This window comes from Pieris rapae, chromosome 20 (assembly GCF_905147795.1).
Source record: "Pieris rapae chromosome 20, ilPieRapa1.1, whole genome shotgun sequence".
NCBI classification, from domain to species: Eukaryota; Metazoa; Arthropoda; class Insecta; order Lepidoptera; family Pieridae; genus Pieris; species Pieris rapae.
The window spans coordinates 1440402-1456169 of record NC_059528.1 but is presented as its reverse complement, the minus strand read 5'-3'; the positions used below and the strand labels follow the sequence as shown (position 1 = coordinate 1456169).

Below are 15768 nucleotides of genomic sequence, written 5' to 3'. Positions count from 1 at the left end.
TATTGAAAGAAGGCAAAACTATTGGATATTCCTCTACCATCTATTCCATAATCTATACTTTAATATCTAATATTATATCTGTTTCATTACAAATCTTTGTTTTGGATTTATTCGGACTTTTACGGTTTAAAAGTATTAGTCTTTATTAACAATTTTGTTATAATATTGAATTGTCCATTTAGGTATTACGAATTATTATTATTACTATCCCCCAATTCATAAAAACTAAACCAGATTTACACTACTTAGATAGTCCTACAAACTAATGTAAACGCTGCATATTTCTGTCCCGGTACAAATGTTTTTTTGAGTGGCCCTTCTGTCGCATCAGGTAAATATCATCCTCGACTGTCTCATACGCTCAAAAAATTTTTAATTCCTGGCTCATGCTAGGTAGGTTGTTTATCAGACACTAAATCAGTATACCGAATATTTATTATATACAAATAATTTTACTGCAAATATCAATTGTTCGAGTACCAAATATTTAATCAGTTTTTAATTTTGTGAAAAGTATTAACGTCGAAACTAAATTTTTATTCAGAATCGTTTGTAAATTCAAATATCAAAAATCATGTCAGCCTGTGTTATTTATAAAAAGGGGATGTAAATGTTCTCATAGAAAAGCTACTGAAACTTTAAAAACGTAAACAATAGTAGTAATGCAACATTTTACAATTCACTTGGAGGAAAGATAAAGAAAATAATTCTTAGAAGATTATGGTATGTTTTGGCTTAATATATTGTTATGAAGACGGATTGTCTGATATGTTTGTCCATTTTTCCACTAGTTTTCAGCTAGCTGAAATGTCATTTCTGACCGTTTCAGGAAACAATTAATCACATATACATATACAGAGCCAAGTTTTATAAATAAATACGAAATATAAAAACATATAATTGATTCGTAACGCTATTTATTTACATTTTAATAGTAAATCACAAGTAGTTCTTGTATCTCCATATCGTTGGAAAATTTCACATGTCACATGATCCAGAAATATTAGTCTCACACGCCAATGTTGAATTACGAGAGTCGAACATCTACCCATACCGATGGCCATGACCTGGTAAAAAAGAGGAATGTGAAAAACTCTGTACTGTGTACAAGCAACAAGCAGGAATCGCAAGGCAGAATTATTTAAAATTTCAAATTAAATATTCAATTTTTTTCAATCAGTCCAGTAGTTTTTTAGTCTATTACTAATAATATTATTTAAAATACTCATATAATCATATTTTTTTGTGCCTAAAGGGCTGGCATTTGTCATTTTCCCATGAAAAGTCCTTAAAGGTAAAGATAAATATTACGGATTCATTTGGACATGGCATTTTGTTGCCTCTTTAGAATATTAATTCTTACCACCAAAACCACGACCACCGCCAAAACCTCCGCCGAACCCTCTTCCGCCTCCACCACCACCGCCGCCTCCAAAGCCGCCTCCTTGTCCTCTACCAAAGCCTTTTCCTCCGCCAAAACCGCTCCCAAAGCCACCTCCACCGCCACCGCCACCGCCGCCGCCACCGTGTCCTCCTCCAAAGCCGCTCCCAAAACCACCACCTCCACCAAATCCTCCTCCTCCCCCTCCCCCACCTCCTCCCCCACCTCCCCCACCGCCAAAACCAGCTCCCCGGCCTCCACCAAAACCTGAAACTAAAGTTTAGGACATTATATTTCTTTTCTAAAATAAACGTACGTATTTAGTAGCAAATAATTAATTAATTGAAAACTATATTAAGTTCTATTTTGTCTTAATTATTGGATATATTTGTCTTAATTATAAGATTGATTTAAAAAGAGCGGTTTGAGAACTGGCAGTAAATGTAAAATTAGAAGCATTCAGTTCAATGTATATTTCTTTTTTGGCGTTCATAAGTGATTATGTTACCTACATGAATAAATTATTTTTGAATTTGAATTTGAATTGTTATCACTTAAGTTATCGTTTACATATGGACGTTCAAAAAACCATTAATTTTTATTATTATTTAATCAACAGATTTATTACATACCTAGAGGTTTTGTTTGGGCATAGGCAACTAGCCCTAAGACTAAGCAAACCGCTGTCCACCGTGACATTTCGATAAACTACTGATGTTACACTCAATCTAAATGTTATATACCGACGTATTTTACCAAAAAACCGCAAATGTTTACAATTATCCAATTTTAGTTTGATGTCTGCTTGAACTTCAATATTTAGCACCAAATGTGGAAAAACCTGTTTTATTTTTCTCGCGTCACAACCTCTTGAAAATATTTATTTGTTTGAATTTTTGTAAATGAAATTCATAGCATTTTTTATATGTCCTAAAAAGGCTAAGAAATTAAAACAGATTGCATCAATGATTAAAGCCTTAAAAAAGACTTCATTATATGTCTAGATTTCCTTTTGCATTACGAAATGAAATTGAACAGCAAGGACAAATTATTTTGTTATCTTTTCATAATAAGTTTTTTGTAATTTGCTAGTACATTATTACTGGGAATAACCTGTGTCCATAATTTCCGTATTATACTCGGAATCGGTCGTGATAAAATCTGTTTCAAACTGTAACAGGTTCGTGACTCGCTTGGGTTGAGCTCATGTCATAGAAAATTGATATGAGAACAAATATTTAACAGCGTCTCTATACAAAAAAGTTCTTGGATAAAAATACCAATGGATATATTATTAGATTTTATTGATATTTAACCAAACAAGCCAGGATTCAGAGTCCCTCACCGTGAGATTCAGAAAGAAGACTTAGTATGAACTGAATTCCGTATGTCAAAATATCTTTTATATATGGACAGGAGGCTCCCCTGATGTTAAGTGATACCGCCGCCCATGGACACTCTCATTGCCAGAGGCGTGAGTGCGTTGCCGCCTTTTAAGAATTCATACAAGTTTTTCTTGGACAATAAGAATAAAATTGGTTCGCACTAAATGATGAACAAAGTGGTAAATCAAATGAACTAAATCATGAACTAAGTGATGAACCAAATGATGAACCAAATGATGAACTAAATGATGAACTAAATGATGAGCTAAATGATGAAGGAGCCAGCAACGGTCAAGTGGTCATGGAGACGTCATTGACCTGATAATATGAAAGAAAAGGGTACTACAATAACGTAAATTTTGCCACTAAACAAAGTTTTTCAAAATTCGTTAATTCTAATAACGAACAACGAAAATGCATTTTATATTATATACCAAACGGGATTGACTTTATATCCATCAATAAATAGTTTCTACAACAATATAAAAGTATGTTTTTGGAGTTTGAAAAGCTTTCAAGGGATTCTTATCTTTTTTATACTCAATATCGTTAAAGCATTGGCTATCGACATGTTTTTTATACATTCAACAAATTCTATGATAAGTATCTTTTTATATGATAGGGCTGTATATTCTTCTAAATGTAATAAACTATTATAAATAAATATAATTGTTTTCCATAATTTTAAAATATTCCGACGGTGGTCAAGGTGACTGAAGACAGAAGATGCTTAATGTCAAAAAGTATCACAGCTGTAGAAAAAGTTATTTTATCTGTTCTCCGAAGTTATATGGAAATAATTATAGGTTTATAATAATACATAGCTTCAATCCGTCAAAAAATGATTTTTTTTAATGTGTAAAAGTTATGTTAGTAAAAGTCAATACTATAAATAAACTAGTCGCCGTACTAACAAAATCTTTGTAAATCTTATTTATTATAGGTACATGTCACGATACGCCACAATTCTCATATCCTGATACCATTTTAATAAAAATAAACACACATAATATCGCTTGGAGTAAATATGTTTTCTTCTTCAACTATTGTTGGCCTGAAGAATGTCTCAAAGCACTACCTGAATTTAAACAAAAACAGTTGAAAATAACGTTAGCAATACTGACGTCATAAAGTAGTTTGTTGGTATCAGCCATTTAATTCGACATTAAAGTCTACTTTTTGAAGGCTTCTTTGATCTTGAAGGTTCTAAGAAGCATGACGGCTTACGTGATGATGGATAATAACAACAATGGGGGTGAAGAGGCGGACGCAACCGCCGCATCGGATGTCGGGAAGCGGATAAGGGCTCTGCTGTTACCGCATCCCGCATAAGGCGATTGTTGGTGGCACCTTGGGGTTTTAGTGGGTATGCACAATGGCGAGTCCCACATATCCCTTCTGCACCAAGCAGTCGCACCGCGGAAGGGTATGCGCATTGCATTTCCTAAAAAAAAGATGGATAATAAAATGTAAAGCAATTTCGTTGTAACTATTTTATAATACGTAAATAAACTATTTATTTAGCCGTCAAACAATGTACATGTTAACGAATAACACTCAAATACATCAATTATAAAGATATATGTGCACATGTATAACAATCACTTAGTAATTAAAGCTAATATGATCTCTGTAAATCAGAACCTAAGCCATGTAGCTGAATATTACTATCGAATTACAAGTATCATTAGGAAACTGCCGTCTCCATTATTGTCGGACGAAATTGGGCAAAACAATTTCGTCCCTACTTAGCAATAAGTACATGAACTAGTCATATCAAATGTCAATGATTTAAAATCGCATAGTTAAATGTATTTTTATTCGTTATCTACTTCGGGATAATATTTTTTCTAATAAACTTGAATATTATTTATTTATTCCAGTATATTTTTCTATCTTAACAGTTACTACTAATGCGATAGAATTCCAAAATATATCCCACACTAACTATCCTACATAAAAACATAAACAAAATAAAAAATTAAACTTATATTCCTAAATCTTATAACTAACAATATAGCAAGCAACTCCTGTGAACTCAGCCAGTGTACAAACAAATAGCTCTCTTGAGACATACCGTCGGCTTTTGAATTAAAGAATTGTAAGAAATGCAGGTTTTTTCACGATGTTTTTTCCGTCGTCAAGCGTCTTACTCATAGCACACATAGAGAGAAAATACAATTGCTACGCAGTCCTGTCGCGTGAGCGTTCAATTTCAGGGGTGAGAGTCGCCCCCTCAAGTCAACATACATTTTGATGTTGTAAATTATGTTTTCAATTGAAGCGGCAACCCTATGAGCAAATTTTGAATCATGCTTGTTCATTACTTTAAAGTAATTACAAACACTATAGCGGGAAGCACCGGACTGGTTTTCTCGAGTTTTTGTCTTCGAAAGGTTCTTGATCTTGAAAATCATTAAGGTACAGCGTAAACTTTTTACAAAATCGTGATTAGTTTGCTAATTCATTTTACCAAAGTCGTTCTTTTATTATTCACGCAGTATAAAGTAAAATACCGAAGTATGAACATCTCAGTGTTCTAAAAAAAGTTTATATATTTCTAATTGAGTTTTTTTGATCAATTTAATTACATACAACGAGTAAACCAACCAATTTCGAGGAATTACTCCTTTGACTTTTCCTTATAACCACTTAAGAAGTCAACAATAAAATTTTGTTACAGCAAAACATATTAAGACAATGATTTAACAAGTGATTTTTTTTTACAAAAACTCATCAAGATTTTTTATGTATTAAACTAAAATTAATTATATTTACAATTAGCTCCGATTGTAAATTATGATTATTAAAATTTATTTGTATTTATTATTAGCCCCTTCCTATCTCCTTTGCGTAAGCACAAGAGCTGGCGTGAAATACATAATAATAGTCTTTTTATGAGCTGTGGGGTTCAAGTGTGCAGGCGATAATTATAGATTTAAGTTACCCAAAGGTGGTGGTTTCCTCCCTCAACGAATAAGTATCGCAATACATTGAGTAAATGCTGCCAGCATAAAAACTACACTTTTCAAATTTGTTTTGATGTTATTCATACTATGTAGGTTTTTATTTATTTATTTATTTATTAAGTCTACAACATCACACATATTACGAAATCACATAATATTTTTATAAAATCTTCTATCTAATATGTACGACAATACATGTAAACATAAGTTTTGCAAAAAATAGAATTAAAAAAAATAGAATTAAAAACATATACAAGATAAGACAAACAAACAATAAAATAAAATTACCAAAAATTTTTGGTACAAAGCGGAGACAAAAAATCATCAGCAAAACAGCGAATTAGGTTCGAGAAAGGCACTCAACAATGCTTTCTCTAAAACCGATCAGCCCACTACCGAATATATCCAGCTCCGGATAAGCTTCAATCCGTTAAAGTCGCGAAGAATTAGAACGAGCGGTGCCTGAACTCCAAGGTTGGTTTTGGCAGAAGGAACTTGGAAATTATTGGTTACACAATTTAGTCCCTACAATCACCCTACAAATCACCAATAATTTAGTCCCTAGGGACTGAGCTAGCAGCACTACAATTTGAAGTTTAGAAATTTGTAAATACTGTATTGTACTGATGTTAAGGTTTTAATAAAAGATAATTATAAACGTAACAGGCGTGTGTATATGTGTACATTATATTCTCTTACTAGTACAAATATTGTTATTTGATGTGTCCATTTGGTGTCTGCTTAACAATTCAACATTCCTTAAGCTTTCTATTAGAAGTAGGGTTGATTTTGTTAAATTCGTCAAGTATTTGGCTTGCCTAGTGTAAGCGTAAGATTCAATAAAAATAGTGTTGCTAAGTCTGACTCTCATACGCCTTTTCTTAATATTAATACACGTTTCTCATCTTTAAAGTTATTTCGACTAGGTATTTGTGTGTTGTTCCTACAAGAATATAAGTGCGTGTTCCTATTTAACCATGCCTCTTACTGATAGAGGACAAATCTTTATTTTTAATTTACTATACTACTTTACTACAAAATACTTTTTTGTTCATACACTCGGTATAGTTTTATTATAGTGAATGTTTGTTTCCGTTTAGTATGAAACACATAAAGCGCTGCTAAAAAAATATACAAAATTTTATCGTTATGATTTTACGTTTATTTCCTGTGAAGCGTCATGTGGTTTTGCCTAAACGATCGCCAAAGCAAGAGTGCGTCGAGTCCTATCCGAATTTAATCTATAAGCTTTACGAAGCAAAAGTTACTGCGTCTCAATACTGCTAATGTATTTCTGTAAGGCTGTTTTCAAATTATACTTATTTCCACCTCTTTAACTTTTTAAATGTTTATTCTTAATATTTTTAAAATTAACAAAGATAAAGGTATTTACAATGATTTGATTTGGCAGGCAGTTAATGTATTTTTGATTTCATATACATTTCTTTTTTGACATTCATAAGTGTAAATTGTGTTGACCTATATGAATCAATGGTTTTGAATTTATTTGAATTTGTATGGTAATTTAATAGGATCCGTTCATCCCGTAGAATTTAGTGTAAACTAATTATATCTTTCTATAATTCATTATAATACGGTATTATAATTACAAATAACGGTATAACAGATTGTAGTCTAAAGTAAACAAAGCCAACGTTATGCTATTTTAATCTTACAAGTGTACCGAGTAAATTGAATTCTAAATCCGATTTTTTTAAACATGGTATCGCCGTATTTTTGTAGATATTGACGTATTATATATTACTGTATTGTCTGTATTAGATCACTTTGCTCTATTGTCAATAGTTTCCGCAGCATACGCGATTTAGGAATTTTTATAGGTTCTTTTCTTGGTTTGCACAGACTGCACTAATTCGTAATTTTAACTCTTTTTGAAAATATTCTACAGCCTATAGGATAACGTAGGATCCGATTTAGAATTCGATTCGAGTCCTGTACTTTTGAAGGATATTCAATGCAAATAAACAATCAAATCTTTCTACTTAATTATATTAGTGTAGATGAAAGACGAATGTCAATATAATTTTTTTATTAAAACTTTTAAATAACTTAATTCTACTTTAATGTGTAACGTATTGTATTCCATTACAATATTTTTGATAGTTTTAATTTTATACATTAATATTTTATTACATGTAATTGAAAACAATTATTTTTTTATAATACATAATCAAAGTTATGGCATTGCTCCTTAAAATAACTTATTAATAAATTTGATAAACACGATGCCTAAATGGGTTTGATATGGAAAATAATTTTCTTTGTCTTTTATGACTCTATTTTCCATATCCACCAGCGTGGGCACTAGCACTTGCAGTTGCCGAAGCGCTGGCATAGGCAGACCCCTGACCACCACAAGACCCACTGCCACAACCACCACATCCGCCAGAACAACCTTTGCTGCCTGATCCAGATCCATTTCCACCATATCCCCCAGAACTACCTCCGTTGCCATTACCGCCGTGAGCTCCAGATCCTCCATGACCGCTACCTCCTCCCAAGCCGCCACCGTAACCACCTCCTAATCCACCTCCAAGACCACCTCCTGATCCTCCATAACCACCTCCATTACCTCCCGAAGCACCAGATCCTCCTCCGAAGCCGTTTCCATGACCACCGGAACCTCCTAATCCACCTCCAAGACCACCTCCTGATCCTCCATAACCACCTCCATTACCTCCCGAAGCACCAGATCCTCCTCCGAAGCCGTTTCCATGACCACCGGAACCTCCTAATCCACCTCCAAGACCACCCCCTGATCCTGCAAAACCACCTCCGTTACCCCCCGAAGCACCAGGTCCTCCTCCAAAGCCGTTTCCATGACCACCGGAGCCTCCTAATCCACCTCCAGATCCACCTCCAAGACCGCCTCCAGCACCACCTCCAGCACCGCTTCCTGCACCGCCGCCTGAACCACCATAGCCTTTACCACCTCCTACTCCACTGCCCAGACCAGCTCCAAATCCGCCTGATATCCCTAAGCCGCCGCCGAGGCCACCAGATCCACCATGACCTCCACTGACACCACCACCGATACCACTTCCGGATCCACCTCCAGCACCACCGCCAAGACCTCCACCAGATCCACCTCCAAAGCCATTTCCACTTGAACCTCCGTTACTTGGTCCAGCGCCCCCATAGTTGCCAGAACCACCAGATCCTTTACCACCCCCTAGTCCTCCGCCAAAACCCCCTCCAAATCCACCTCCAGCCCCACCACCGAGACCATTTCCACCTCCATAGCCTCCACTTCCAGATCCACCGTTTCCACCTCCAAGGCCACCTCCAGCGCTTCCACTGGGACCCCCGAATCCGCCATTTCCGTTTCCGCCGGATCCTAAACCACCTCCAGCACCGCCACCATAACCTGCTTCTCCGCCGTTGCTGTAGCCACCACCTCCTCCGTAGCCCCCATTTTCAAGTGTTCCAGTAAAAGCGAACCCTCCAGATTTTCCATCGGATGAACTCGTTTGTATAAACTTCTCTGTTCCTTTTCCTCCACCAAAGCCACCTCCGAGGCCAGATCCACCTCCAAGGCCAGATCCACCTCCGAGGCCAGATCCACCGCCTAATCCCCCACCAAATCCAAAGCCTCCTCCTTTTCCGAAACTTGCAGCCTTATCAATGATGCTATGGACACCTTGTTTTATTGCGCCCAATCCGGCCTCTAAACCTAGTCCCCCACCGCCCCCAAAGCCACCCCCGCCGCCACCACCTCCGCCGGCTCCAAATCCGCCTCCAAAGCCGAAGCCACCGCCCCCGCCACCGCCGCCGCCTCCGCTATATCTTCGAACTCTCTCTGAAAAGACAAAAAGCATAGTTTAAATAAAGCTTCTTGCACGCTAATTTACATTATAATGACTCGTAATATAGAAATGTTAAATGGGATATTAAAACAGTTTTTGTTTGACCGTTTTTTAGCTAACTAACTGCAAGGCTGACTTCGACAAAAAAAGTCTTTAAAACTTTTAATTTTTCTGCTATATCGTGGCTTTCTGTAAGTAAAATTGTTTTCAAAATCGGTTCAGTAGATCTAGATATTACCCTCAACAAACAAGGTTACAAAGGTAAACCTTCTTTATAATATGAGTAGGTATCGATAGATTTATTTAGATAAGTTGTTACGAACACCCATTGACATTTCTGGGATTGTTTGTAATAAAAAGTGTTTATTGTCACAAATTGATTACCGTCTACAAACGGAGCTTAAAAGCACAAAGCAGCATAATTTTGCAATTGAGGTTATATACATAATATATTACATATTATCGTAAAGCTGTTGAGAATTCAGCAAATATCAAGAGACCGTATTCATGATTTACTAATGAATGTCTTATATATGAAATTCTCGCGTCACGGTGTTTGTAATTTATCTCCTCCGAAATGGCTTGATTTTCGTGATATTTTGTTGCACATCGGACAACATCTATTTTTCATCCTCCTAAATGTTAAGAGTGGTCCTAAATTACCTCTAAATTTATATTTTTTATTTTTTAGGCAAATTGTTTATTAAATTGTATTTTTATTTATTTATTTTTCACGCCTCTACGATCACTCTATACTATAATATGTGACCATAAGACTTGAACTCTGAGGGTTATATAGAGAAAAATTCACAGAAAATCCTAAAAAGATTTCATTCCAGAAAACCGAATAGTAATAGTATAGGGAAGAATAGCAAAATGTTCCATGTTGGTATATATGTACTAAAAAGGTAAGCTAAGTAAAAGTTCCCAGGAGCAGCTAATAATGTAAAAAAATACAACAACAAAACAGGGCTATAACTTTCATTTTGTTTTGTCTTAAACGTGTATAAATTTGTGATGTAAAGCTTTTTCGTCCGTCGTTTGTACCGAAGGCCCTATCTAGATATTTTATTTCCAGTATTACATTGATTACGCTATTTCATAATCGTCACATCACATCTAAGAAATTAATGAACCTTTTTGACTTAAACGCAGCTATTAATATAATTAACACCGCTTAATTACAGTAAAACAGAAATTCCCAGATAGCTGTAATACTTACACTTATTTTTTTAAATATGCTCTTAATACGGACTCTAGAATTAACTTTTTGTGTTAAAAAAAATTATAATAAAAAATTCAATTTTACTTAAATTGTTGTATTTATTCATTCTTTATGATATCAAACCTTTAGGGTTTATGAAAAATAAATGAAAAAAGGCATGGTGATAATTGATTAAATTTGTAAAATTTTCGAGTAAAGAAATAATTAAGTAAATCAGTAAGTTATAACGAATAGATATATTATATTTACCTGCATTAGCGAGAGTTAGCGCAATCCCAAAAACAAAAGACGACCACTTCATGGCTGTTTATTCGCACAATATAACAATGCTTACACGATAATCCTTTTATACACCTATTTATCTAACACAATCACAAACAAGTTCACATGAATATCAAGTACGGAGAAACCAATGGTGTCTTCAACTTTGCGTTTTGAGAAATTGTACTGATAGATTATAATTTATTGCCTACTTATCGAGAATTATCAACAAAACATAGATTTACTAGGAAAGATCGTGTTATGAGCTAGACTCGTGATTAGTGAGAAAAAGGTCAACGATTTATTATCAATCAATAATATTGATCAATATAATTATGGTATTTATTAGTTATATCATTACTGATTAAGCCATACAAATATTTATAAATTAATCCAGAAAAAAAACGCGCTTGCAACTTTGGATATTTAAGAACGGGTCGTCGTCCCTTACTCCGAGGTAAATATCTGATGATGGATCATTTATTTTGTTTTTAAGGTAAATAACGTACTACCAAGAAGTTTAAAATATTATGTACATAAATATTGAGATGCGCAACTAACACTTGCTCGTTCAGTTAAAGAAAACATTCCGAACGGAAAATTCGGCGATTATAATAAGCATTGAGGACATTCCGTAGTTTAAAAACAAGTCCGAACAAACTGATTTAATCTGGACCCAAGAAGTAATTCTACCATAATTTTTTTATTGTCTCTGGAACTAAATTGAGCTCTTGATCAAATTCAATTCAATTCAAAAATAATTTATTCATGATTATGTTTTTTATTATATTTAAGTGTGTACGCTGAAAATTATATATGAAAATATGACATCACAAATTTTAAACACATAGACATCAAATATAAGCAAGCTAGCAACGGGAAAAATTAAACACGCAACCACAAAAAGTAACTAAAAAAAAAGTAAAATTTACTAAAACCTCACAAAGAGTATGATAAAAAAAGTTACGGTTAGTTTGGAAGACTGCTGTAAAATATACCAATATTTTCATCAATGTTAATAATCAATATGCGTTTCATCGTAGTTTTTATTTGTCGTATAAGCTCACATTAATTGTGCATATATATTTATATAGATTATTACGATTTCAAGGTAAAAATGTTAAATTACATTCATATCAATCTCAAAAAAGAAATAAGATACTAGGAAAAACGTATATTTTGCTATTACAAGTCATGCTTTACGCGTTGTCTCGATTCTAAATCATATGTTTATAGAATGAAACATATGAGAACCCAGAAAGGGCTTTTAGAAGTATATTTCTTATCTGTAAACAATTTTATAATTGTTGATTTCCGTTCAAAGAATATGATGCGAATTATAATTGATGATCTCATTGGTTAAACACAATTTTATAGGATCTACTTATGTTTAATTTTTTACAATTGTTAAGATACAAAAGATTATGTTTTTTGTTTTCCTTATGGCGATATAAGTTAAAATGTCGAGTGCGTCATTCTTAACTTAAACTAGAAATATGTGGACCTCAGGACATGCACATCGGTGTGAAACGTTTATAGTCTGTGCATTTTAATCTCTCTAAATTATGCATTTTTTAACCATGGTTCCTTTGGTTTATGGCACAATTAAAAGTGTCGAAAGACTTTAGCCTGCGCCATAGGCGAAAAAAAAACAATTTAAACTTTTTATATAAGTTACTAAATATTATAATTACACATGTGTCTCTTGCAAGCCGTGGTGTTTTGTTTTTCCAGATAAAACTTTTAAACTTAAAACAATTACTTTAGTAATAACTACTAACAAGAGTGTGTGTTGTGTAATCAGAGCGTATTAAAAGCCTACCGAATTAAGAGGAGCAGAAAGGCCGCATTTGGCTGGCATTAATTCACATGAGTTTAAGATTTTACATTACGATGTGGTGTATGTACTGCAGTAACGTTTTACGATAAGATCGAAACAGGTGGTATTTCCAAGATTTAGCGGTCAGGTTTTGATTGTACCCTTGTATTATATGCAATTTATTTACATTATGGGGCTTCTAAACGGGCCATGTTTTTCTGCAATTGATGGCTGCACTATTGGCAATTAATTGTCCGGCCATCACAAAAATGTTTTAATGCAGATGATGGCCGAGCAATCTATGGCCGGGCCATGTGTTGCAATATGTCAGCAATAGTATGGCCCATGATGCAGACTCCTAAACGGGCCACACATACCGGCAACAATGGCTGATGAAATCACACTTGTCGCAGCAGCTTATATTAATTTTAAAAGAACAGAAAAAGAAGAGATTGAGGATTCGACCTTATTTAAATAGGCGTGAAACTGTAGACAATTTGAGTCTAGCAGTAATAAGCCTTGATAATAAATTATTCAAGAACTTGGCTAGAATTTCAAAAGGCGACTTTGACTTTCTCTTAAACAAAATTGGACCAAAAATAAAAAGAAATTATACAAACATGAGAACAGCAATACATGTTTCATCGCCATCACGAGATTTGCGATAACTCTACGGTTTTTGGCAACAGGAGATTCATTTAAAAGTTTTATGTACCTGTTCCGAGTGTTAGATTTCAACTTTTATACAAGAGGTGTGTACAGCTATTATAGAAGGATTAAAATAATACATCAAGGTAAGTTAACATAGGTTTATTAAATATGTTACGCATAGGTAGTAACTATTATGTAGTTAGAGATATTGAAAATACCGTGACGCATGTCTTAGTCTGTTTTCTTACGATATATATTGCATCCAAAAGTCGATTGCGTTTGTCAGACTTAGGAAGCTGATGACATGACCTTCCTATTGAAACAAAGAGATACCGAAAGTTGTTTTGGTACAGAAACAGAAAACAAAATTTGAAAACCTAAAAACCAAACTTTAGTACACAGCATTTTAGTGGCTTCTTCAGTGCTGGTTTACTAAATATTAACCATTACATACAGTAGATATAGAATACGTATATTAAACGTTACGACGAAAACAAAAAAAAATTCAATTCAGTATTCAGGATGCAAGTGTTCACCGCGATTAATATTTTTATATTTATAAATACTATTGTAAAAATATATATATTTTACTTTATTTATAATAATACACCTTAGATATATCTGCAATACATCATTATGTGTTAAATTATATTTAAATTAAATATACAAATTATAATATAATAATAACAAATTCGAATTGTCATTAAAAAAAATTACATCCTGGTGAATTTGTAGCATAGAGAAAATAATATATTTCTCACTTCTGATGAGAATAAACTGTCCTAAGCAAAAAATTGAGACATCGACGTAAGCCTTTGCGTATGAAGCTTCTAAATATGACAGCGATAAATCGCTAGAACCTACACATGAAGGGCACTAAATTCAACTATGTATAGTTACGGACACAAACACAAGGGAGAAGAAGTTGATATCCGAATTCCCCGTTGTAGGGCAGATCTACACAAAATCTAAGCGCCCAAGGTACTCAAAAGCACCAAACTCAGTATTTACCTACAAAACGACTATAAGACCCATATAGTTGAAGGAAACGACTCGTACAAAGAGAAGACATTAGTAGCCGAAACAGAAATTCTGCGGAAGATTTTAGACCCGGGAAAGGATGGACGCTGGAAAGTCAGAGATAACGATTTGATCTAGACCTGATGGGCTAACCGTGAATTATTGGTGAGGCTTACACCCAAAGACTCAGTTGAACTGGTGAAGAGAGAAAGGGATAAGATAACGCGGAATCAAACGCAAGCGGCGAAGAGTAATTTATGGATAAGCAAATTTATGGTGCAAAATACAAAATTTTGCACGCTTTCATGAGTCTAAATGGATATTCAAATATCTCCTATTTTGAAATCGGTTAAAATATATTATGTTCATAGAACGTATACAAATTATCGCTAAGTTCAGAGGTTAGTTTAACTCCATTATGCATTTATAAAAACTATTGCCATGTATAATGTCAATTATTACGTTATTTATTATAAGCATTATATATTAATCGTATCGTCTGTAGTCACGACTTCTAAAGTGCATCGCTTATAAAAACCACATCCTTGATTCTTACGTCACTTTGTATCGTTATTCATATAACAGAAAACAAGCATAGTCATTCTTACATAAAACACATAAAATTTAGTTAAAAAGCCACTAAATATTTGTATAAAACATTCTGTGTATTTGGAACTAAAATAAGTTGGTACAAATAACGCTATAGTAGAATTGCTATGTCTATTTAAATTGTATAGAAAATGGCGCCGAAACTGACATTTCATATTGACGTTCACGAAAGAAGCGGGAAAAAACGAAAAAGGAAAGAAGCGCGAAAAGGAACGGGTTCTAGAGTACCACGGATTAAATGCCTATTAAAATATAAATCATTCTTATACTGTTTTAATTATTTATTATTTTTAGTTAATCTGAGATTTAACTCTTATTCCGTACGTTAAAAAATATATTATAATTTCGTATGCGCAATTACTACCAAGTCTTATTTCTCTGTAAAAAATAGACAAAAGACCGTTGGTCATAACTAATAAAAAAAAATAGCAAAGCCACAAAGTTACTAGGTACTTTTGGATTTTCATTAATATATGTACAAGATTAGATCCTAACAGTAATGTACTGCGCAGATTATTTAAAACCAAAGACAAAAAAATGAGCGTTGCCTACTATGATATTGGTTTACATTTTATATGACTGATAAGTTTAGAATTTCTCAAATATTGAAGGCATTAAACC

General features: G+C 33.9%; 1 protein-coding gene and 1 long non-coding RNA gene across 2 annotated transcripts; both read right to left on the bottom strand.

The window, feature by feature from the left end:
- Positions 1-900: 900 nt before the first annotated feature.
- On the bottom strand, positions 901-1496 carry LOC123690073. The gene is made up of 2 exons (XR_006750891.1): positions 1364-1496; positions 901-1067 (listed from the first exon to the last, which is right to left on the bottom strand). It is a non-coding gene; the product is annotated as an uncharacterized LOC123690073 (long non-coding RNA).
- Positions 1497-7899: 6403 nt separating this feature from the next.
- Positions 7900-11203, bottom strand: LOC111000816 (glycine-rich cell wall structural protein-like). Its single transcript, XM_045632734.1, has 2 exons — positions 11037-11203; positions 7900-9555 (listed from the first exon to the last, which is right to left on the bottom strand). Exons 1-2 carry the CDS (start codon positions 11086-11088, stop codon positions 8033-8035), a joined length of 1575 nt encoding a protein of 524 aa, XP_045488690.1. The 5' UTR covers positions 11089-11203; the 3' UTR covers positions 7900-8032.
- Between the last annotated feature and the right edge of the window lie 4565 nt (positions 11204-15768).

What these genes read in the sequence shown, in the direction of transcription:
- LOC111000816 (XM_045632734.1), bottom strand. Translation starts at nt 11,088, where the DNA reads ATGAAGTGGTCGTCTTTTGTTTTTGGGATTGCGCTAACTCTCGCTAAT. An exon ending in GCTAACTCTCGCTAATGCAG is followed by an intron (nt 9,556 to 11,036) that starts GTAAATATAATA and finishes TTGTCTTTTCAG; the next exon opens with AGAGAGTTCGAAGATATAGC.